Source organism: Ranitomeya variabilis, chromosome 2 (assembly GCF_051348905.1).
Source record: "Ranitomeya variabilis isolate aRanVar5 chromosome 2, aRanVar5.hap1, whole genome shotgun sequence".
NCBI classification, from domain to species: Eukaryota; Metazoa; Chordata; class Amphibia; order Anura; family Dendrobatidae; genus Ranitomeya; species Ranitomeya variabilis.
The window spans coordinates 224,996,526-225,021,063 of record NC_135233.1 but is presented as its reverse complement, the minus strand read 5'-3'; the positions used below and the strand labels follow the sequence as shown (position 1 = coordinate 225,021,063).

Genomic DNA, 24,538 nt, shown 5'->3' with positions numbered 1-24,538 from the left:
ACCCCTAACCCTGACATATCCCTAACTCTAATCCCAACCCTAATCCCAACCGTAAATGTAATCCAAACCCTAACCCTAACTTTAGCCCCAACCCTAACCCTAACTTTAACCCTAACCCTAACTTTAGCCCCAACCCTACCCCTAACTTTAGCTCCAACCCTAGCCCCAACCCTAGCCCTAACTCTAGCCCTAACCCTAGCCCTAACCCTAACCCTAGCCCTAATGAGAAAATGGAATATAAATACATATTTTTAATTTTATTATTTTTCCCTGACTAAGGGGGTGATGAAGGGGGGTTTGATTTACTTTTATAGCGTTTTTATATCGGATTTTTATGATTGGCAGCCGTCACACACTAAAAGACGCTTTTTCTAGCAAAAAAGTATTTGCGTCTCCACATTTTGAGACCTATAATTTTTCCATATTTTGGTCCACAGAGTCATGTGAGGTCTTGTTTTTTGCGAGACGAGTTGACGTTTTTACTGGTAACATTTTCGGACATGTGACAGTTTTTGATCACTTTTTATTCCGATTTTTGTGAGGCAGAATGACCAAAAACCAGCTATTCATGAATTTCTTTTGGGGGAGGCGTTTATACCGTTCCACGTTTGGTAAAATTGATAAAGCAGTTTTATTCTTCGGGTCCGTATGATTACAGCGATGTCTCATTTATATCTTTTTTTTAATGTTTTGGCGCTTTTATACGATAAAAGCTATTTTATAGAAAAAATAATTATTTTGGCATCGCTTTATTCTGAGGACTATAACTTTTTTAATTTTTTGCTTATGATGCTGTATGGAGGCTCGTTTTTTGCGGGACAAGATGACGTTTTCAGCGGTACCATGGTTATTTATATCCGTCTTTTTGATCGCGTGTTATTCCACTTTTTGTTCGGCAGTATGATAATAAAGCGTTGTTTTTTGGATCGTTTTTTTTTTTCTTACGGTGTTCACTGAAGGGGTTAACTAGTGGGACAGTTTTATAGGTTGGGTCATTACGGACGCGGCGATACTAAATATGTGTACTTTTATTGTTTGTTGTTTTTTTTTTTAGATAAAGAAATGTATTTATGGGAATAATATATATTTTTTTATTTAGGAATTTTTTATTTTTCTTTACACATGTGGAAATTTTTTTTTAACTTTTTTACTTTGTCCCGGGGGGGACATCACAGATCGCTGATCTGACAGTTTGCACAGCACTCTGTCAGATCAGCGATCTGACAGACAGCCGTGCAGGCTTACCAGCGCCTGCTGTGGACCCGGAAGTACTCCCTGCAGGACCCGGATGCAGCCCCGCGGCAATTTTGGATCCGGGGACTGCAGGGAGGAGACGCTCGGTACAAGGTGAGTACATCGCCTTGTACCGACTGTCTCAGGGAAGCACGCAGGGAGCCCCCTCCCTGCGCGATGCTTCCCTGTACCGCCGGTACACTGCGATCATGTTTGATCGCAGTGTGCCTGGGGTTAATGTGTCATAGTGCCGGATGTCAGCTGCGATAGTCAGCTGACACCCGGCCGCGATCGGCCGCGCTCCCCCCGTGAACGCGGCCGATCGCGCTGGACGTACTATCCCGTCGGTGGTCATACAGGCCCTCCCCACCTCGACGGGATAGTACGTCCAATGTCAGAAAGGGGTTAAACAATTCTGGACTGCCCATATGATGATGTCATGTGTTTGGAAGATTCTTATAGGTTTTTTGGCAACATGTGGGTTGATTAGAGATTCACCTGTGGATGTATTTTAATGCACACCTGAAACACACTGCTTCTTTGTGTAGCATCATGGGAAAGTCTAAAGAAGTCAGCCAAGATATCAGGAAGAGCATTGTGGACTTGCACAAGTCTGGCTCAGCCTTGGGTACAATTTCAAGATACCTGAAGGTGCCTCGTTCATCTGTACAAACAATTATACGCAAGGACAAACAAGATGGGAATGTCCAGCCATCATACCACTCAGGAAGGAGACTGGTTCTGTGTCCCAGAGATGAACATGTTGTCTGATATTTGCATATCAACCCAAGGACAAAAGCAAAAGACCTTGTGAAGATGATGGTGGAAGCTGGCAAGACTGTGTCAATATCCACAGTGAAACGAGTGCTGTATGAACATGGACTGAAAGGCCACTCTGCCAGGAAGAATCCATTACTCCAAAAGAAACATAAAAAGCCAGATTAATGTTTGCAAATTCACACAGGAACAAAGACCTTAATTTTTGGAGACATGTCCTGTGGTCTGATGAAACTAAAATTGAACGTTTTGGGCATAATGACCATTGTTAGATTTGGAGGAAAAAGGGAGAAGCTTGGAAGCCTAAGAACACCATCCCAACTGTGAAACATGGGAGTGGCAGCATTATGTTGTGGGGTCGTTTTGCTGCAGGAGGGACTGGTGCACTTCACAAAATAGATGGCATCATGAGAAAAGAAGATTATATGGCAATGCTGAAACAACATCTCAAAACATCAGCCAGGAAGTTAAAGCTTGGATGGAAATGGGGCTTCCAAATGGACAATGACCCGTAGCATACTGCCAAAATGGGAACACAGTGGCTTAAGGATAACAAAGTCAATGTTTTGGAGTGGCCATCACAAAGCCCTGATCTCAATCCTATTGAAAATGTATGGGCAAAACTGAAAAGGCAGATGCAAGCAAGGCGACCTACAAACCTATATCCGTTACACCAGTTTTGTCGGGAGGAATGGGCCCAAATTCTGACCAACTATTGTGAGAAGCTTGTGGAAGGATTTCCCAAACATCTGACCCAAGTCATTCAGTTTAAGGGCAATAGTACCAAATACTAATGAAATGTATGTAGTCTGACTTTCCAGTAAGCAATAAAAATGCCTTAAAACATTCTCTCTCTCTAACAACATAGCAAAGGGGATAAGAAAACTTTGCTCACCAAAATATACCTGAGACCGTCTGTGCCTGGAGATCAGTGGCTGACTACCACATGTGTGCAAATAGAAATAGAAGACTTCCGGCACAGGAATCCTTTTTTAGTAAAAAATTATTTCTTTATTTATCATGGGGACCCCCATAGGCCTGACGCGTTTCGGATCCAGTAATAACCATCCTTCCTGAAAGGCCTTTGAGGAAGGACTGTTTTTACGCATCAGGCCTATGGGGGGCCCCATGATGTTGATTTTTATCGCTGAAGGTGTTTAAATAAAGAAATCATTTTTTACTGAAAAAGGATTCCTGTGCAGGAAGTCTTCTATTTCTATTCTCTCTCTCATTATTTTGGCATTTGGCAAATATTAATAATTATGGTAACCCTAATTGACCTAAAACGGGAAAGGTTTATTCTGATTTCATGTCAGATATTGAAAAAAACATGCAGATGTATCTTTTTATATATTGTGGACGGAAACTTCTGGTTTCAACTGTATTTGATACACTGCTGATTTTGCACATTTTCCCACCTAGAAAGAATGGAGAGATCTGTAATTTTTATCGTTGGTACACTTCAACTGTGAGAGACAGAATCTAACAATAAAAACCAGAAAATCACATAGTGTGATTCTTACATAATTTATTTGCATATTATTGCATGAAATAAGTATTTCATACAATAGAAAAACAGAAATTAATATTTGGTACAGAAACCTTTGTTTGCAATTACAGAGGTCAGAAGTTTCCTGTAGTTCTTGACCCAGTTTGCACACGCTGCAGCAGGGATTTTGGCCCACTCCTCCATACAGATCTTCTCCAGATCTTTCAGGTTTCACGGCTGTCATTGAGCAATATTGAGTTTCCGCTCCCTCCAAAGATTTTCTATTGGGTTCAGGTATGGAGACTGGCTAGGCCACTCCAGGATCTTGAAATGCTTCTTAAGGAGCCACTCCTTAGTTGTCCTCGCTGTGTGTTTCAGGTTATTGTCATGCTGAAAGAACCAGCCATGACCCATCTTCAATGCTCTTACTGAGGGAAGGAGGTTGTTGACCAAAATTTTGTGATATTTAACCCCATCCATCCACCCTTCAATACAGGGAAGTCGTCCTGTCCCCTTTGCAGAAAAGCACCCCAAAAGTATGATGTTTCCCCCACCATGCTTCACGGTTGGGATGGTGTTCTTGGGGTTGTACTCATCCATCTTCCTTCAAACACGGCGAGTGGAGTTGATACAAAAAAGTTCTATTTTGGTCTCATCTGGCCACATGACCTTCTCCCATGGCTCTTCCGGATTATCTAGATGGTCATTGGTGAACATCACATGGGCCTGGACATGTGCTGGCTTGAGCAGTGGACCTTGCGTGCTCTGAAGCAATTTAATCCATGACCGCGTAGTGTATTACTAACGGTAATGTTTGAGACTGTGGTCCCAGCTCTCTTCAGGTCATTGACCAAGTCCCCCCGTGTAGTCTTGAGCTGATTACTGACCTTTCTCAGAATCATCCTTACCCCTCGATCCGGGATCTTGCATAGAGCTCCAGACCGAGGAAGATTGACAGCCATTTTGTGTTTCTTCCATTTTCTAATAATTGTGCCAACAGTGCTTGCCTATTGTCCTGTAGCCCATTCCAGCCTTGTGCAAGTCTACAATTTTGTCCCTGTTGTCCTTAGACAGCTCTTTGGTCTTGACCATGCCATGAAGGAGAGGTTGGAGTGTGATGGATTGTGTGGACAGGTGACTTTTATACAGGTAACGAGTTCAAACAGCTGCAATTAATAAAGGTAATGAGTGCAGAGTAGGAGGCTTCTTACAGAAAAACTAATAGGTCTGTGAGAGGCAGAATTCTTTCTGGTTAGTAGGAGATCAAATACTTATTTCATGCAATAAAATGCAAATTAATTATGTAAAAATCATACAATGTGATTTTCAGGATTTTATTTTTAGATTCTGTCTCTCACAGGTGAAGTGTACCTAGGATAAAAATTACAGACCTCTCCATTCTTTGTAGGTGGGAAAGCTTACTCCAAATACTGCATGGTTTAGGTTTTTAGCGGAAGCAGTCACACCCGGGCCCTGGAATCTAAATGGGCCTAAACGGTCTCTGTGACCCATATGTCAAGACCGATACTATTAAAGACCCCTGATAGTTGGAACCTACATGATTTCCTATACAGGTTTTTACAGCTACAGATGTCAGGTTACATGTCACATAGATCTTTTCAGGAACATATTCACCACATGTAGTGCTCCCATGCTGTATTCACAAAGATTAATTTGATGACTAAATAAGCTTGTAGCAATTAGTAAAGGTTTCATTTCTTATTCTTCGAAAAGTACCACCATGTTCTGCAGCCATGTATATGATGGTATGACGAACGCTGCGTATGCCGTGTACCAGTTAATGAGTGAACTACATTTTTTTCTACCCGGTGCAGTTATTTCAGTAATCGCCTTTCCCTTAGCAGCAATTTCAAAGCTTTTACCTTTACAGATCCTCCTGCTTTCCAACACTACAGCCTCCCCTGTGGTCCCGACAACGCGCAGCTCACAACTCTGACCTTTTCGTTAATTGCAAAGCCTGGTGTTAAGACTCGAGCTGTAATAGATGTTGTCTGCAATCTGCGGCTTCATGGGAAATCAATAAATGGCCGCTGCATGCCTGACACCAAGTCAGAGGAAAAGTTCAACTTAATTTCAATGTGTCAGGTTTTGTACCGTAAGCCCAATTTGTTGGAATGAAGGTGGCCCCGAGCCTCCACGCGAAGTCATACGTCAGCTGGTTCTTACATATGTCCGCCACTATCTCCGTATATTGGGGGGGAGTCATTCTGTACAAACTGGGCTAATGGGGGCGCTGCGGAGGCACGCAGGTCCAGAGGCATAAATACAGTTAGGTCCATATATATTTGGACAGAGACAGCATTTTTCTAATTTTAGTTATTTACATTACCACAATGAATTTTAAACAAAACAATTCAGATACAGTTGAAGTTCAGACTTTCAGCTTTCATTTGAGGGTATCCACATTAAAATTGGATGAAGGGTTTAGGAGTTTCAGCTCCTTAACATGTGCCACCCTGTTTTTAAAGGAACCAAAAGTAATTGGACAATTGACTCCAAGGCAATTTCATGGACAGGTGTGGGCAATCCCTTCGTTGTGTCATTCTCAGTTAAGCAGATAAAAGGCTTGGTGTTGATTTGAGGTGTGGTGCTTGCATTTGGAAGGTTTTGCTGTGAAGTAAACATGCGGTCAAAGGAGCTCTCCTTGCAGGTGAAACAAGCCATCCTTAAGCTGCGAAAAAAGAAAAAAGTGGCAAAATCTACAGTTTGGTACATCCTGAGAAAGAAAGCACTGGTGAACTCATCAATGCAAAAAGACCTGAGCGCCCACGGAAGACAACACTGGTCAGTGGTGGATGATTGCAGAATAATCTCCATGGTGAAGAGAAACCCCTTCACAACAGCCAACCAAATGAACAACACTCTCCAGGAGGTAGGTATCAATATCCAAATCTACCATAAAGAGAAGACTGCATGAAAGTAAATACAGAGGGTTCACTGCACGGTGCAAGCCACTCATAAGCATCAAGAATAAAAAGGCTAGACTGGACTTTGCTAAAAAAAAAACATCTAAAAAAGCCAGCACAGTTCTGGAAGAAAATTCTTTGGACAGATGAAACTAAGATCAACCTCTACCAGAATGATGGAAAGAGAAAATTATGGCTAAGGCGTGGTACAGCTCATGATCCAAAGCATACCACATCATCTGTAAAACACGGAGGAGGCAGTGTGATGGCTTGGGCATGCATGGCTGCCAGTGGCACTGGGTCACCAGTGTTTATTGATGATGTGACACAGGATAGAAGCAGCTGAATTAATTCTGAGGTATTCAGAGACATACTGTGTGCTCAGATCCAGCCAAATGCAGCAAAACTGATTGGTCGTCGTTTCATACTACAGATGGACAATGACCCAAAATATAAAGCCAAAGCAACCCAGGAGTTTATTAAAGCAAAGAAGTGGAATATTCTTGAACGGCCAAGTCAGTCACCTGATCTCAACCCAATTGAGCATGCATTTCACTTGTTAAAGACTAAGCTTCAGACAGAAAGGCCCACAAACAAACATCAACTGAAAACCACCGCAGTGAAGGCCTGCCGAGCATCAAAAAGGAGGAAACACAGCGTCTGGTGATGTCCATGAGTTCAAGACTTCAGGCAGTCATTGCCAACAAAGGGTTTTCAACCAAGTACTAAAAATGAACATTTTATTTAAAATTATTGAATCTGTCCAATTTCTTTTGGTCCCTTTAAAAACAGGGTGGCACATGTTAAGGAGCTGAAACTCCTAAACCCTTCATCCAATTTTAATGTGGATACCCTCAAATGAAAGCTGAAAGTCTGAACTTCAACTGCATCTGAATTGTTTTGTTTAAAATTTATTGTGGTAATGTCTATATCCAAAATTAGAAAAATGTTGTCTCTGTCCAAATATATATGGACCTAACTGTAGCACATGATAAAGTGAGGAGAGGCTGGTTAGGGATTTTACCTTGGGTCTTCAAGTTACGCCTTTGAATCCAGGAGGAGACAGTCTGTCCTGTATGTTTCCGCTAAATGAGACTTCTCTATATATTTGGTGAAAGGATGGTGGTCATGATGTAGACTTTGCACAAGAACCTTCTCTTAATACCATACCCAACATCTTTACCAAAATTCCCATGACCCTTTTTTTACTCCAAAATTCCCAATCTAATGACTTCTCTAGCTATAAGAGGTCGCATGTGTGTCTCAAATTGACAGACAGCATCTCGGTTTATGATTTATCAAGTGATCTTTATGCAGCTTATAACTAGCACATAATTATTGGATAAGATGTCATCAATATGAGCTTTTTTTTATTTTTTGGGTCATCATATAGAAGTTTCTTTTTGACTTGGGACCCACTACTCGTGTCCCGAGTGTAAGAGTTTTAAAGGCCCTCTTCTCAAAATCACCATCGTTGGCTAGTTTTATCTCACCTGGAGAAATTTCATGTCAGGAAGTCCTGGAGGAACTTTCGAGAGCTTGTTGTTGTCCAGATGAAGTTCTCTGAGAGTGGGAAGGGATGAAAGGCTGCCATTTTCTACCGCTCTGATGTTATTGAATCCAAGTCCTAGCCTAGAATATCGCATAAACGGAGACCTTTGTCAGATTGGAAAAACAAGCCAAGGTGGTGAACATTTTTTTTTATCCTAGTTATGGCAATTGCTGAAGTTGTGTTTTGAGTATTTGTTCTCTTAAGAAGATGGGTTCCACAAGGTTCAGGGACCTATAAGGATTGTAATCCAACTTTCCTACCCCCAACATAAGCCAACTATGAAAATAGCAGAAGACTAGTCTGACTAGAAACCATTCAGATCTTACACTGAACTGTCCTATGGCCCAAGTTTGGGACCATGAATCGTATCGGAAGATGTTAGGGGGATTGAAGAACTTGTGTTGTGGTAGTGGCGTTTCTACAATATTAGTTATTTCTCCAGGCCTGTTGGGAATTCTCCAGGTCTCGAATTTATTCTTGCAATATAAACGCAAGAGTTGAGAGCGAGGGCAGGAAACGTGGGTTTATTTAGCTATAGTTTAGTTGTAATTTATTTGCTCATATGCATGGCTGAATAATTATTTTCCTTTCAGTCAATCCCATGGTAGATGGGAAGATTTATTTCCAGCCAGATAAAATGTTAACAATAATACAGACATGTTGCTTTAATGTTTGGGCATAGATTGTCCTGGAGTGTAATTTTGATCAAACTTTTTTCATAACAGAGTTCCTATGAAATTCAATTCATGTACAGCATAATGGTTTAAAGTTAGACTTTAAAAGGCCCCTTATTAGAAGAACTAGGGTCCATTTGTAGCCCGGCCGTCTCCTTCCAATGCCAGAATCAGATCTGTAGGACTAAGATTGGGACAGTTGAGCGGTGTACATCTATTTGGTAGCATGGAGTGTGAGGGGTGAATGTCTGAGACTTTGAACCCTTACCAATTCCCCAAAGAAGGTGCAATGGTGCTCAGTGGAGCACTTGAACCCATCTTAGATTTCTATTCCTAGATGTCTTACTTTGTATCTTACAGAATGTTTTTCAAGTCAGTGGTGCCCAAATGTGAAAATTATAAGCATAATAGGAGACACTTGGGCTAGTCATAAGGAAGACAAGTTTACTAAGCTTTATAACTTACCTGTAAAGGTTGTTATACTGGCTTAGATCTCCCATCTCAATTGCCTGAATCTTGTTATGGTCAAGGTGGAGCTCATTTAGACTGCTTGGTAGACCTGGCAAATATAACACATTAGTTTAGGTGCAAAGTCAAGTTATGACTCAAGAACATCCTAAAACAAGTATACCACATGATACTGGAGGTGGAGATGGAAACAAGGAGACTTATTTACTAACCTTTAGACTAATCAGCTTGAAGACAATGTAACCTTAGTCTAAGCAGTCTATAGACAATGTAAACTTAGTCTAGGCAGTCTATAGACAGTGTAAACTTAGTCTAGACAGCCTGTCGACAGCGTAACCTTGGTCTAGACAGTCTACAGACAATGTAGTCTTAGTCTAGGCAGCCTGCCGACAGTGTAAGCTGAGCCCAGGCAGTCTGTAGACAGTGTAACCTTGGTTTAGGCCATGAGTCTCAAACTGCATTCCTCAAGAGCAGCAAACAGGTCATGTTTTCAGGATTTCCTTGTACTGCACAGGTGATAATTTAATCACCTACACACATAATGAGTAGGTGATTAAATTATCACCTGTGCTGTACAAGGAAATCCTGAAAACATGACCTGTTTGCTGCCCTCGAGGAATGCAGTTTGAGACCCCTGGCCTAGGCAGTCTATAGACAATGTAGCCTTAGTCTAGGCAGTCTATAGACAGTGTAACCTTAGTCCAGGCAGTCTATAGACAGTGTAACCTTAATCTAGACAGCCTCTAGATTGTGTAAATTGAGCCAGGTAGTCTGTAGACAGTGTGACCTTAGTTTAGGCAGTCTATAGACAGTGTAACATTAGTCCAGACAGTCTGTAGACAGTGTAACCTTAGTCTAGGCAGTCTATAAACTGTGTAAACTTAGTCCATTCAGTCTGTAGACAGTGTAGACTTAGTCCAGGCAGTCTGTAGACAGTGCAACTTACTTTACATTGCCCAAGGGGTCAATGATGAGGAAGCTAAAGGTAGTAATTTCCCTCTGTTTGAATGGCCACAGTGTCCTGCCCCCAATTTGTCCTTCAATGAATAGGATTAGATAATGCAATAAGTGCTGTCCGATCCAGTTCAGGGATGATAGGGTGTTTTGACAAGAACCAGTAAAAGAAACTCATTTTGATTTTGTAATGAGGTCACTTTTGCTCTTTGTACACCCCTGTGTGAACAAACTGTAATCTGAAACAACATATCTGACTTTGGCATTGCATTCTGCTCCTTTAAGGCCTAGAGGTGGTCGGTGTTGGACAAGCAGAGACAAGCCTTTGTTAGAAGCATATTTTTTCCCCATATGGGATTTCTTGCTCTTGTCTGGATATAAAGGAGGGGGGACCAAGATTAAACTAGGCCTCCTTTTGGTGCTAATTGGCACAGCCACACCTATAGCTGCCTAAGGCTAGTTTCACATTTGCGTTTAAAAACGCTGCGTTTTTAGACTCATGCGTTTTCGCATGCGGTAAAAAAACCCGCGGCGTTTCGCCACGTTTACATGCGTTTTTTCCTGCGTTTGCGTTTTTGAAACGCATGCTGAGAAGTGTGTGACAGATGCCAATCATCAAAATCAACAAGAAAACCCACTATAAATAGAAATAGCTAGGGTTAGGGGTAGGGTTAGGGGTAGGGTTAGGTTCCCTAGGGTTAAAGGTAGGGTTAGGGTTAGGGGTAGGGGTAGGGTTAGGGGTAGGGTTAGGGGTAGGGTTAGGATCCCTAGGGGTAGGGTTAGGGGTAGGGTTAGGGTTAGTATCCCTAGGGGTAGGTCTAGGGGTAGGGGTAGGGTTAGGATCCCTAGGGTTAGGGGTAGGGTTAGGGGTAGGGGTAGGGTTAGGGGTAGGGTTAGGATCCCTAGGGTTAGGGTTAGGGGTAGGGTTAGGGTTAGGATCCCTAGGGTTAGGGGTAGGGTTAGGGTTAGGGTTTGGATCCCTTTATCACCTTGATGGTGGGGGGTGGCTTATCAGTGTGTATTCTTGTTTTTTTCTATGGAAACGCATGCGTTTAAAAACGCAACCAAATGCATGTGCTTAAAAACGCATGCGTTTACATAGACAGCAATACGTTCTTTTGCCGCAAAAAAAGCCTCTAGAAATTACTACATGTTGCATCTCCGCAAAAAAACACAAGCATAGAAACGACGCATGCGTCGTCAAACGTGGCAAAACGCATACAAAAAAAGCATGCGTTTTTAATGTTAAATATAGGAAAAAAACGCATGCTTTTTTTGCGCTAAAACGCAGTGGCAAAAAACGCAAATGTGAAACCAGCCTAAGATAGAAAAATTTGATGACTGTTTGCCCAATCCATATCCTTACCATGATCCCAAATTGTTCCCTTGTTTAAAAACATTATCGCCGTGCAGAGAAAGGATATGGGTGTAGGTCCTTACCATCCATGGTGACACCACATTGGGTTGGACCTTCTCTCTCCGGAGGCTGGAAACCAGTCACATGAGCTTCCTCTATGTTACGTTGTACTTATGCCCTTGCTCTTGACACACGCTTATTAATATTGAAGGCGCATTTTTCTGCTTTTGAGCCATATGTTTTAAAGTATAGAAGTCTTTATGGATGGATTGTATGGATAGAACTAAAATAAATCTGCACACCCAACCTACAGTATGTTGGATCCTCATCTCAGACACTGACGGAGAACTGATGTCTACACTTTTGCAGAGCCCTAGATAAGAAGATTATTAAATAACTCGTATATGGCCTAGAAATGTTCCTTGCACCTTCTATCAATAACCACAAAGCTTTTAAACATGTGCTCGTCTCCAATATGGCTGATCTGTGATGACACATGAGATAGAGATGGTTTATTGGTACAAGCTGTTGGCTCTTCTCAGGATATTTCCTTCTCCAGTCACAGATCGACACATACAAGACGTTTTTTATTTAGTTTTTTTTTCTAGATTTCTGTGCTGAAGGACTCCAGATATTATTACCTTTAGGAATTCCGCTTAACTTGGCTTCTGAAATACGAAGGTAGTTGAGTTTCAGTCCATCAAATGCTCCTGCTTCAATACCTCCATTCTCAAGTGGGTTTCCTCCCATTTCTAAAGAAAAAAAAAAGCAATTCACAATCAGTGGCATGATTTGAAGCTTGTAGGCTCCAAAGCAAAATCTCCAAAGGTGCCACAACTATCACTGGTCTTTATTGGTCTTCTCATATGGGCCATAGTGACCTTTTGGGCCCTCTAAAGGTACCGTCACACTAAGCGACGCTGCAGCGATACAGACAACGATGCTGATCGCTGCAGCGTCGCTGTTTGGTCGCTGGAGAGCTGTCACACAGACCGCTCTCCAGGGACCAACGATGCCGAGGTCCCTGGGTAACCAGGGTAAACATCAGGTTGCTAAGCGCAGGGCCTGGTTACCATTGTAAAACATCGCTGGTATCGTTGCTTTTGCTGTCAAACACGACGATACACGCCGATCTGACGACCAAATAAAGTTCTGAACTTTAATCAACGACCAGCGATATCACAGCAGGATCCTGATCGCTGCTGCGTGTCAAACACAACGATATCACTATCCAGGACGCTGCAACGTCATGGATCGCTAGCGATATCGTTTAGTGTCACGGTACCTTTAGGCTCCAGAACTCAGATGCAATTGCAAGTCCTGAACCTACTATAATTATTCCCTTGTTCACAATCACTACGGATGGTTACAGGTTCTTCTGATGTCACTTTTTGGTGAAGATAGACTATGGGAAATAACTTGCTGGCTTAGTTTGTCCATATGCAGCATTTTCTAGTTGTGATCCTGAAGATAACAGAGATAAGGCCCCCATACACATTAGACTAAAGTCAGCCGAAATCTCAGGGGGATCTGCTAACATGCTCAGGACCCTCCTGAATCTTCTCCTGCAGATGATGTCAGGGTCTGGTCTGTTGAATTTCAAAGGCCGAACCGTTTGTCCTCCCTTATTAGTGATTATAATGTGTTCCACTGATGATAAGGCAGAGGGGGGAGGCTCCTGCTGCAGAAACTCACATAATAGTGAGGAGGGGGGTTGATCATAGCTGACATCCTGGGATATATTCAGAAGATTGCTTTCAATATTTTATTTTGTTTTTTATCTCTAGATTTAGTGTTTCTTTAATGTCTTGTTAGTTATTTGTATTTTACCTGGACTGCTCTACATTCACACCACTAAATATTACTAATTTTATAGACCGGTGCCATAAGTACTTATAGAGTCTAGTTAGTACAGGTCCCACCTTGCCAACCTGTGCCTATTTTGAGAATAAGGGTTCCTCCCCACTGGTCCTGGCTGTTGGCCACCACATCAGGACAAGGAAGACTTGTGAGGATGACGCTCACGTGCCAAAGTTGGTACCTCTTAATTCATTCTGTGGTGGTCATCTCATTAGACAGAGCAGGAGCTTGGAGACCCCATTCTCAACACAGGTGGGTTTCATACACATCAGAACTCACCGATGCAGTTCATATTCTTATGGCCGTTGAACACGTCCTTGGGGATCTTCTTGATTCTGTTTTCATGAATGCGTAGTTCCACCAGAGACTTGGGTAGACTCTTAGGGATCTCTTCGAGGTTGTTTTTAGAGATGTACAGCTTCTGCAGCTTCAGTAGCGGCTCGAATGCCTTCTCATTGACTTTGGAGATTTTGTTGTTCACTAAAACCAATGCCTAGAACAAACGGAAATAGATTTACTATCTGAGATGAAAGTTTGTCTCTCTACTAATTGTAATATCATTGATTCTGTACATGCCCCATAGATATTTTCTGAACCAACTCAACATTTTTTTTTTCATATTCTCATCATTTTTTTTTTTTCATATTCTCATCATTTTTTTTTTTTTTCATATTCTCATCATTTTTTTTTCCAGTTGCTGCATTATGTGCCCCAGAGCTGTTCTTCCATCTGTAAACTGGGACAGGCAGTCTAATCCATAGCCAGTTTGAAGGAGATGGAGAACGGTTTTGGTTATCCAATAGCTTAACATGAATACACAGTAACCAGCACAAGTAACATAGCCATTACAGCTGAAATGAGGCCTGGGAAGCAAGGCTATGCACTGGCATTATTGAACCGTAACCATTTGTGGTCATTGTGTGAAACAAATGGGCCCTGCTGCCTGTGTGATTGTTGTAGACCCCCGACGGACCATAAGAACCTGCGTCCTCCACTCAAAGTAAATGGGACAGACAGAAAGAGATAGCCAAGTGCAATGATCAGTTTTCTCCATCAGTCTCATAGAGGACCTGTCACCAATTTAAAAGTGACCAATTTTTGTTCTTATTTTATTTCCCTTGTTCCCCTGAGTATTCTGGTTTTTGGTTTTTTTTAAATCCACCATACGCTTCTAGAGGTATGGCCTTTTTACTTAGTGCTAATATTTATGGTTTTTACTAAGGGGGCGTGGCTCACAGGATCCTCTGGGGCATGTCTTTAGGCGGCAATGTATTATTATGCTGTGAGCACCACCCCTTTTGAAAAGACCATAAACATTTGCAGTAAATAAAAAAATACCCTATCTCTGCAAAGAGAATAACAGCAGAGGGAATAACAAAATCGCCCAAACTGTCCACTTTGACCAAGTAACAGGTCCCCTTTTAAATGAATTTCCCCACTAAATACATGTATCATTTATCAACAGGATAGATAATAAAGGAATGAATTCCTAACCGATCCTGGGAATGAACACCCTAAATTTCCCTTTATGAATTGAGAAGTATTGTGCAATGCGTGATCTTGTTCCATTAACTTCTACGGGATTAATGGATGAAGCTTTTCCATCAGCCCCATAGAGCTACATAGAGCAGTAAAAGGGCATTACTGCTCCATTTACATGGGGACACTGTGACGCCTGTTTTCAGGATCGGTAATGGACTTAGCAGTAACCATATATTCAGCACATATCCTGTTGATTAAGCGGGTCATCCCCTTTAAAAGGAGCTGTAGTGCACATGCAAGTCACCGCCACTTAACCTGTTTATAATTTAAAAAAAATGGCTACCACCAGCAGCCACTGGAGGGCGCTCATGGGCATCAATGTATGCAGTAAGTGTCTGAGCTCCCCCTAGTGGTGCTTGCAGGTAGCCACTCTTTTATCATTGAACTCTATGTCTTTGAATGGGATTTTGGATCTTTGTATCAGTAAAGTAAAACCCTGACCACTAAACATTATACTATGAATATTAGATCTATGGATTTTGATAACAAAAAAGGTATTTCAGCTTTAAGGATGGGCATTCACTTTAAATTTGGAATAACTAAGAATCAGCATCTGCTAACATCTGACTTCCTTTGTTTGTCTCGTTTCTATCCTTTTGTATTAGCTGAGCGTTCACAGTGTCATAGTCTAGGTGTCATTACTCTTTGTGCTTTCCCTGTCATTGCTCCTACACACAGATCACATTTCAATCAAATGCAGCAAATGGGGAAAGAACAATGGGGCCCATTTATCTTTCTTTAGCGTCGTGAGAAAGACGATTTACAAAGGAAAAACAAGACCTTAATTTATCGCTTCACAGAAGTCATTACTTAATATAGTGAAAACATAAAAATTAAAACTTTGTATCAGTCCAGTATGGAAGTACCCTTAAAGAGAAAGGGTCGTCACTCGTCAGAAAACGGCCTATTGTTATAATCAGGTTTTTGTGTTTAAATGTATTTTTTTTTTTTATTTTGACAATTTTTTTTTCATATATCTATCTTTATATAAAAAAATAACAAAATTAGTACTTTTTCAATTTTCACGATGGCCGCTGGGACTTTTATAGGATCCTACTTAATATGTTTTCAGGAAGAGTTTTCAGCAGTTTCCTTATCAGCAGAGGCAGGTTTACAGTGATAGGCAACACCTCTATAGACAACTGATACATAGGATCCACCAATCACAATAAGCGATGTCACAGCTCCTCTGTGCCCCCTTCCTTCACAATGACCTTTGCACATGCCCATTAGATGCATCAATACAAAATATAGGGTCGGAGTCGGATCATTCCTGCTAATGTACATGTGTTGTTTCCTGAAACGTGAACTCTGAGGCTTTTTTTAGACTAAAACTTCCTAAGTACAAGATTTCAATTTTTTTTAATTACAGATTGTGATGTAGAAAAAAAATCAAATTTTTTAATTAATTTTTTTAAATACATGTAGCACAAAAATCTGACTTAAACAATAGATCGTTTTCTGATATTCGCATCCCTTTAAACTGGTCACAAAGTACCCAGCTGGTGGGTCCAGATTGGAAACCCAGTAGCAAGTGTTACATTTCTCTGCAGTGCCGCCGCAGGAGAAATGAGGTATTACAACACAGAAATGCTTTGATAGGCCATGTCACAGTGTGTAGCCATACATGAGTATCCTGAGTAGGGAACCTTTGTCTATAAACTCTAAACTATATACTGGTTGACAACATCTCTAAGACATAGAATGCATCGGTAAGAGATCTAGATAGTGCAAATGGGGAAAATATTTTGTTACTTCATTGTGATGTCTTTAGAAAATTATTAAAGGGGTTGTCGAGGCTTGGGGTCCAAGTCTGCAGTCACTTTGCAACTATAGACTTGTGAATTCTCACAGTGGCAAGTGTGTGCGCTGCAATGATTCTCTGGTGCTAGGAGCAGGCGGGCATGTGACCACAAGTATGCGATTTACGGACATGCGGTCACATGCTGACTAGACGTGTGTGAATATGTCTAGTCGGAATGTGGCTGGATGTATGCAATTCGCCTGACCCCAGCACCGGAGAATCCTGACGGCATACACTGGGCATACTGTTAGGGTATGTGCACACGTTGCGGATCTGCAGCTGATTGGCCGCTGCAGTTTTCCATGAGTTTACAGTACCATGTAAACCTATGTAAAACAAAATCCGCAGTGCACATGCTGCGGAAAAAAACATGTGGAAACGCTGCGTTGTTTATTCGGCAGCATGTCAATTCATTGTGCGGATTCCGCAGCGGTTTACACCTGCTCCATAATAGGAATCCACAGGTGTAAAACCGCAGTGGAATCCGCACAATAAGTGCGAAAAAAACGCGGTAAATCCGCGGTAATTCCTCAGTGCGAATTTCCTGCGGATTTACCAAAATCAGTGTGCAAAAATCTGCACACCTTTCCGCAACGTGTGCACGTACCCTTAGGATTCACAAGTCTGCAATCACATAGAGTGACTGCAGACTTGCGCCCTAAGCCGGGACAACCTCTTTAACTCATCTTGATTTGGAGATTATCTCGGAGGACTGGATAAAATATTATGGCAGAAAATTACAATATAAAGTATTGCTCACATATAGGCTGGTAAGTCCTTTGAAATCGTCTTTTTTTATTTCCATAATTTTGTTGTTCTGTAGATCCAAGAGGGTGGTGTCCTTTGGAATATTTTTGGGCACACTAGTCAGACCTAAAACAAAGACAAACATTGTTAAAACAACTCTTAAGATCTGTGATTTTGTAATTACATTACAATCATTGGTTCCACCATTCACATTAGATGAGTGTTGGCTGGCCATCCCGATGACCATCTGAGGTTTCTGGAGACCTCCCAACTATTCCACCAACAGATTATATCGTGGGAAAGAAGGATCAGTCAGTTGGAATATCGACAGCGCATCCTTCTGTTTTTAGGGGGCATAAGTTGCAGACAGAGGTGTCTGGTACCTGCTTTTTCCTCTCCCCATGGAAAAAAACGTGAACGCTCATCTGAGCCATCTCAGGGGAGGTAGGGTCGGGAATAGAGAGGAGGAATCAATCAGCTAAACTTCAAATTTGCATGTTCACTCTAGTTTTTATTATTTAATGTCGCTTATTACGTTCCGGGGTCTTTCCAGACCCCATGGCATATTAAAGGTAAGTTTTAAAAAATAAGAAAAAAATCATTATTCTCCCTTTATCACTCACCTTTCCGGACCCTCAGCTTTTCACCCTTCTGGTCCTCGCCTAATCTTGAGAGCACCCCATCTCGCACTGTAATCTTCTGGCTCTGATGAGACCTGGGAGGATTCTGAGGAAGGTCATGGCGTAATGATACCATGGCATGCGCCTTGACCTTGTGCACACATGCGCAGAACCCTTCCAGGCCTCATCAAAGTCAGAAGTCCCAGCCCGGCGTCAGAGGCTTGGGGATTTCAGCGCAAGTGGAGGTAATCTAAAGATGAGCTGAGAAGTGCTGGAGAGTAGAGCGTTAAGGTGAGTTTATAGATTTCTTTTTATTTTTTAACATTTTGATGGCCTTTTACAGTTCAGAAAATTGGTGACCCACATCCTCCGTTTTTCTCAATCCGCGCAGAAGCGAGTTACAAAAAAAATACACATTTTGGTGAATGCAAATTTTCAATTCCACTTGAATTTATTCGCTCCTCTCTATTCAAGATAGATAGCTGGGATCTAATGAGTGTGGCCAACTTTATTACCAGCCCAGAGCTATATTGACAATTCTTCAGGCTTCAGAGCAGAAATCTGTGTCGAGGTGGACATTAAAGTAACAGAGCAAATACACTTACTGTACAAACATTCCTATCAGAACTGAAGATACTAGTTCTACATCATGCTGAAGACTGTAATAGTGCCACCATATATCACTCAAGTCCTCCTATTTGAAGGCTATGGTCCTGATGAAGAGAGCCGAGCTCTGTGCATGGAACTGGTGGACCTTCTCAATCGAATGCTGCTGACCTCATTCCAAGCCCCTGTGACTACACCTGGACTAATTTACAACAGTCCATAGTCTGGATACTGTTTGCAGATGGTAATTACCACAGGGAATTTAGAGGAATTTCTCCATAAGCCAAGTTAGTATTTTTGGCTCTTCTCCAGAGCTGAAGGAAATGTACAGTATCATTTCGAGGATTCTTTCTGATATTGAAGTCCACCTACTGTTTTTGGTTGCTTTTTAACTTTTTTTTTAAGTAAATCTTGCAGGCGGTCACATGGAAGCATATAATATTAGTGCCTGGGAAATAATTGTTTGTCAAAAAGGTGGAGAACAGAAAGTGCTATCCATATACGCAGCTAGATGGTGGTGTATTTGCAGCACCCCAGAGTCCTGGTCGTTGCAGTAATGTCATTCTTCCACCAGGGGGAGTGATATTACGTCTGGAGGCAATAAAGGAGATCTCCTGTCCAGGTATCACAACCACACACAACACACTTCACACTCCAGTCCACCAGGGGGAGCAAAGGTTCTATCCACTAGGCCACTCCTCACAGTTAGGTAAAACTGGTGGGTTGGTTAGAAAGTGAGGGAGAAGCTAGCTGGATTCCATCCAGTGAGGATCAGACAGAAGCTGACTGGGCTTCGCACAGTCAGAACTCGGCGGAGTTTGGCAGAAGCTGGCTGAAGTGGGTTCCAGCCAGATCCAGACTGCGGTCTGAGGAGTACGAGGGTCTACGGAGTTGCGCCTGCCCCACGTGCGGCAGCATCCAAAGAAAGAGACATTGAAAGGAAGTGTATTGCAGTGAGTGAGAAACGAAGGCATAGCAACAAGTGGATACCAGAGAGGATAGTGACCGCAGAGAAGCGGCATCCTTCTGGTGCGCGTTCCGGTAGCCAGAATACCGAGGGAGTAAATTGCTCTACGCCTTGCTTCAGAGACTGGCAGGACAGTCAATTCCAAGTTGGCTGCCCGACCTTAATACCTAAGAAGACAGGTGGAAACTGTGGGGGTCGGGGCGTCTCTAGGGTCCCTATAAACAAGCCTCAGGCCATCAGTCATACGGGTTTTGTTCTATCCGACCACGGGGAACAGAGATAGAAGAGTAATAACAGTGAGGACCTCATTAGAGCTTAAGCAAGTGAGGACCTACTGTGTTGCTGTGCGCATAGGAAGGCTATTGCATTCCACCTGGATAAGGAGACTCTGGATTTGCCTTCAGACCAACCGGACTCTGCCTACCCTGTGATCCGGTGCCCTGGACTGTAGACACTGAAGCCTTCAGTAAAAGGTAAACAGACTGCAACCTTGTGTCCTCGTTATTTCACTGCGCCTCACATCAGCCACCATCACCACCATCTACACTCTGGGAAGCCCTGGGGTTACACTCCACCTGTGGGGAGGCATACCATTTAGCTGCCATAACATCACCCCAGCGGACCCCTAAGCAGCGTCGGTCACCCTGACCGAATACCAAAGGTGGTGTCACGAACATCATTCCTATAAATTCTTGTCCTGTCATTACTGGACGCCCCTCAAAGGGCCACGGGCCGGGTCGGGCCACCGTGACATTCCCCCGAACCGAAGGACCCGGTACCGAGTACCCCATTGCCCTTGCGTGGGGGCGATCCATATTTACATGATGCATCACCTTCTGGAGGCACCTAACCAGCAGGCTGATAACGATGTTTGTATAGAAGTACTATATATGCTGTCATCTTAAAGGGCAGCTTTACTTATTAGCGACTTGTTGAATATAATGAATTTTTAAACAGTCGTTTTAAGCAAAGAAACCAATCGAACATGAGATGGATCTTTTATAATTTACGACGCAGGTATCAAAAGTTGGGAAAGGGTCAGTGGCAGAACTGCTATTCCAACAAACAGTGGCAAAACAACTGGAAGTAAAATTGATAATTATCAGTCACTTGCAGTCATTATAGTCATTTTCTAAGTATCAGTGGAAGCTAATGGGCACCTCTTACCAACTTGCCTCCGCCCCAGGGCAGGGCCCAGTTCCCTTCTCTTTCGGCAGCCAACCTTTTTTGTGGTTTTTCACCGGGTTTCACAAGTTGACCAACGAACTCCAGTGACATGATAAGAAGGGCTTTTAAGGCCGACTCAGACACCCATGTGTGTCTCAAAGCAAGCCCATGTGTTCACCCTGATGTGCGACTTTGTAAATCCAAATCACAATGTGATCCCTAATATCCCTGCTGTTCTATGTGCCATCCGGCAAATCCTGCCCACTATGCCATCGCTTCCGGTCAGTGTTGTCCTCCCTTACCTACAGCTTAGAGAATCCACCTCACCAAGTGAACTCATAACAGCACATACTAGAAGCCATATTAACATAAAGGATGTACAGGAGCAGAGCTACAGGGAGAGCATAGGCCACACTTATTTCCAAGTCCTAGTGTCTGAGGGGAACCACTCTGCCACAATAGAAGACACCAATGTTTATAATGTGACATCGTGGATCTGGGGCCCAAGAGGCTCATGATGCCCCTGAGAGCATACATAACATGAAGGCAGAATATATGGCTCTTTTGAGACCTTTGGAAAGAGTAGGCTTAGTCCTGGTTGGTCCCATATATATGGTTAAAACTAGGGTTGAGCAAAACGGATCGGACAAATTCAAAAATCGCCGACTTTCGACAAAGTCGGGTTTCATGAAACCCAACCCGATCCTAGTGTGGGATCAGCCATGCGGTCGGAGATCATCGCGCCAAAGTCGCGTTTTGTGTGACGCGTTCAGCGCCATTTCTCAGCCAATGAAGGAGGACGCAGAGTGTGGGCAGCGTGATGACATAGGTCTCGGTCCCCACCATCTTAGAGAAGGGCATGACAGTGATTGGCTTGCTTTCTGCGGCATCACAGGGGCTATAAAGGGGCGTGCACGCCGACCGCCATCTTACTTCTGCCGATCTGAGCATAGGGAGAGGTTGCTGCAGCTTCGTCAGAAGCAGGGATATTGTTAGGGAGGAAAGATTAACCCCCAAACCGCTTGTGCTGTAGCGATTTCCACTGTCCAACACCACCTTTTCTTTGCAGGGACAGTGAAGGCTAGATTTTTGTGCATCAGCTCTGTAGCTTATAAGGCTCCCTGACAGCTGCATTGCTGTTTGTACGCCGCTGTGCAAACCAACTGCTTTTTTAAAAGCAAAAATCCTGTTGCTCCTTTCTGCACAGTTCTATTGTTTATTTGTCCACACTTTTGTGTGCAGCAGTCCTTTTTATTGCTGCCATACTTGTCCTGAGATCATTGTAGGGAGATTGTTATTTTAGTACGGTCCCTTTTTTTTTTTTATATCTTGCAGCCACGTTCTGCCACTTACATTGTGTAGTATAATACAGCAGGCCTGTTTTTTTGCAGCAGTCTCCCACATAATAAAGGGAGATTTAAATTGCCACTAAGTGGATCTGCGTCAGTTCTGTTTGTCGTATATCTGCCAGCCACGTTCTGCCACTTACATTGTGTAGTATAATACAGCGGGCCTGGTTTTTTCCAGCAGTCTCCCACATAATAAAGGGAGATTTAAATTGTCACTAGGTGGATCTGCGTCAGTTCTGTTTGTCGTATATCTGCCTGCCACGTTCTGCCACTTACATTGTGTAGTATAATACAGCGGGCCTGGTTTTTTCCAGCAGTCTCCCACATAATAAAGGGAGATTTAAATTGCCACTAAGTGGATCTGCGTCAGTTCTGTTTGTCGTATATCTGCCTGCCACGTTCTGCCACTTACATTGTGTAGTATAATACAGCAGGCCTGGTTTTTTCCAGCAGTCTCCCACATAATAAAGGGAGATTTAAATTGTCACTAGGTGGATCTGCGTCAGTTCTGTTTGTCGTATATCTGCCTGCCACGTTGTGCCACTTACATTGTGTAGTATAATACAGCGGGCCTGATTTTTTCCTGATGAGACTATGGTGCCCCGTCCCGAACGCTATAGCACCTTACACAGTGTCACAGAGGACGGTGCACAGGACATTGAAGAGGAGGTCATAGATTACCCAGTTGTTGACCCAGATTGGCAGCCATTGGGGGAACAGGGTGCCGCTGGCAGTAGCTCTGAAGCGGAGGAGGATGATCCGCAGCAGGCATCAACATCGCAACAGCTTTCATCTGGCAGACCCGTATCAGGCCCAAAACGTGTGTCTAAAACTAAAACGGTTTTAGGACAGCGTGGACATCCATTGAAAGTAGCACAGCGTGCAATGCCTGAAAAGGTATGCGATAGTAGGAAGAGTGTAGTGTGGCAATTTTTTAACCAAGATCCGAATGATCAGTGCAAAGTTATCTGTAAGAAATGCTCAAAGACCTTTAGCAGAGGGAAGAATCACCTAAATTTAAATACAACGTGCATGCGTAGACATTTAACCAGCATGCACTTGCAAGCCTGGACTAACTACCAAACGTCCCGTAACGTTGGTGCACCTGCTCAGAATGAAGGTAGTCAGCAACGCTACATTGCTTCCCTCACCGTAAGCCCACCGTTTAGGACACCACCTGCAGCAAATGTGGAGGTATCGTCGCAAGGACAAGGCAGTCAGGGAATCACCAGGTTCTTGGGAGCAAACACTGCATGTAGGCCAACATCAAGAATACCATCACCAACTTTCCCTCAATCTGCCATGTCCACCACCACCCCCGCTAGTTCCACCATATGCAGCTCTCCAGTCCAGCTCACCCTACAAGAGACTCTCGTTAGGAAAAGGAAGTACTCATCCTCTCATCCACGTACACAGGGTTTGAACGCCCACATTGCTAGACTTATCTCGAGATGATGCCCTACCGGTTGGTTGAAAGCAAAGCTTTCAAAGCCCTGATGGCCTACGCAGTACCACGCTATGACCTACCCAGTCGACACTTTTTTGCGAGAAAAGCCATCCCAGCCCTACACCAGCATGTCAAAGACCGCATTGTCCATGCACTCAGGCAATCAGTCAGTAGAAAGGTGCACCTCACAACAGATGCATGGACCAGTAGGCATGGCCAGGGACGTTACATGTCCATCACTGCGCACTGGGTTAATGTGGTGGATGCAGGGTCCACAGGGGACAGCCATAGTAGGACAGTTCTGCCTAGCCCACGGTCTAGGAAACAGTTGGCAGTAGGCGTTCGACACCCCTCCTCCTCCAGAAGCGAAAGGTTGTCCACAGAGCGCGGTCGCCCTACCACTCCATCCGCAGCTACCAGTGTTGCACACGAGGTGTCCCATTATGGAACAGCTAGTGGTAAGCGTCAGCAGGCTGTGTTGGAAATGAAGTGTTCTGGCGACAACAGACACACCGCGGAAGTACTGGCAGAGTACTTGCAGCAAGAAACTCAGTCATGGCTGGGCAGTGTACATCTTGAGGCAGGCAAGGTAGTCAGTGATAACGGAAGGAATTTTATGGCTGCCATAGCCCTTTCCCAACTGAAGCGCATACCTTGCCTGGCTCACACCTTGAACCTGGTGGTGCAGTGCTTCCTGAAAAGTTATCTAGGGTTACCAGCCCTGCTCCTCAAGGTGCGAAGACTTTGCTCGCACATCCGCCGGTCGCCCGTACACTCCAGCCGTATGCTGAACCATCAGCGATCGCTGAAGCTTCCCCAGCACCGCCTAATAATCGACGTTGCAACAAGGTGGAACTCCACACTGCACATGCTTCAGAGGCTGTGCGAACAGAGGTGTGCTGTAATGTATTTGTGGGAGGATACACATACACGGGCAGGCAGTTGGATGGCAGACATGGAGTTGTCTGGTGTGCAGTGGCCGAAGCTACAAGATCTCT

At 43.4% G+C, this 24,538-nt stretch overlaps 1 protein-coding gene across 1 annotated transcript in view; it reads right to left on the bottom strand.

Moving 5' to 3' along the window:
* Window positions 1-24,538, bottom strand: part of BGN (biglycan) — a 101,762-nt gene that overhangs the window by 3,862 nt on the left and 73,362 nt on the right. The window contains exons 3-7 of the mRNA XM_077283790.1: window positions 17,398-17,510; window positions 13,571-13,784; window positions 12,073-12,183; window positions 9,118-9,211; window positions 7,920-8,058 (exon numbers count right to left, since the gene is read on the bottom strand). Coding sequence (XP_077139905.1) covers window positions 7,920-8,058; window positions 9,118-9,211; window positions 12,073-12,183; window positions 13,571-13,784; window positions 17,398-17,510 — 671 coding nt within the window. The remainder of the gene's footprint in view (window positions 1-7,919; window positions 8,059-9,117; window positions 9,212-12,072; window positions 12,184-13,570; window positions 13,785-17,397; window positions 17,511-24,538) is intronic.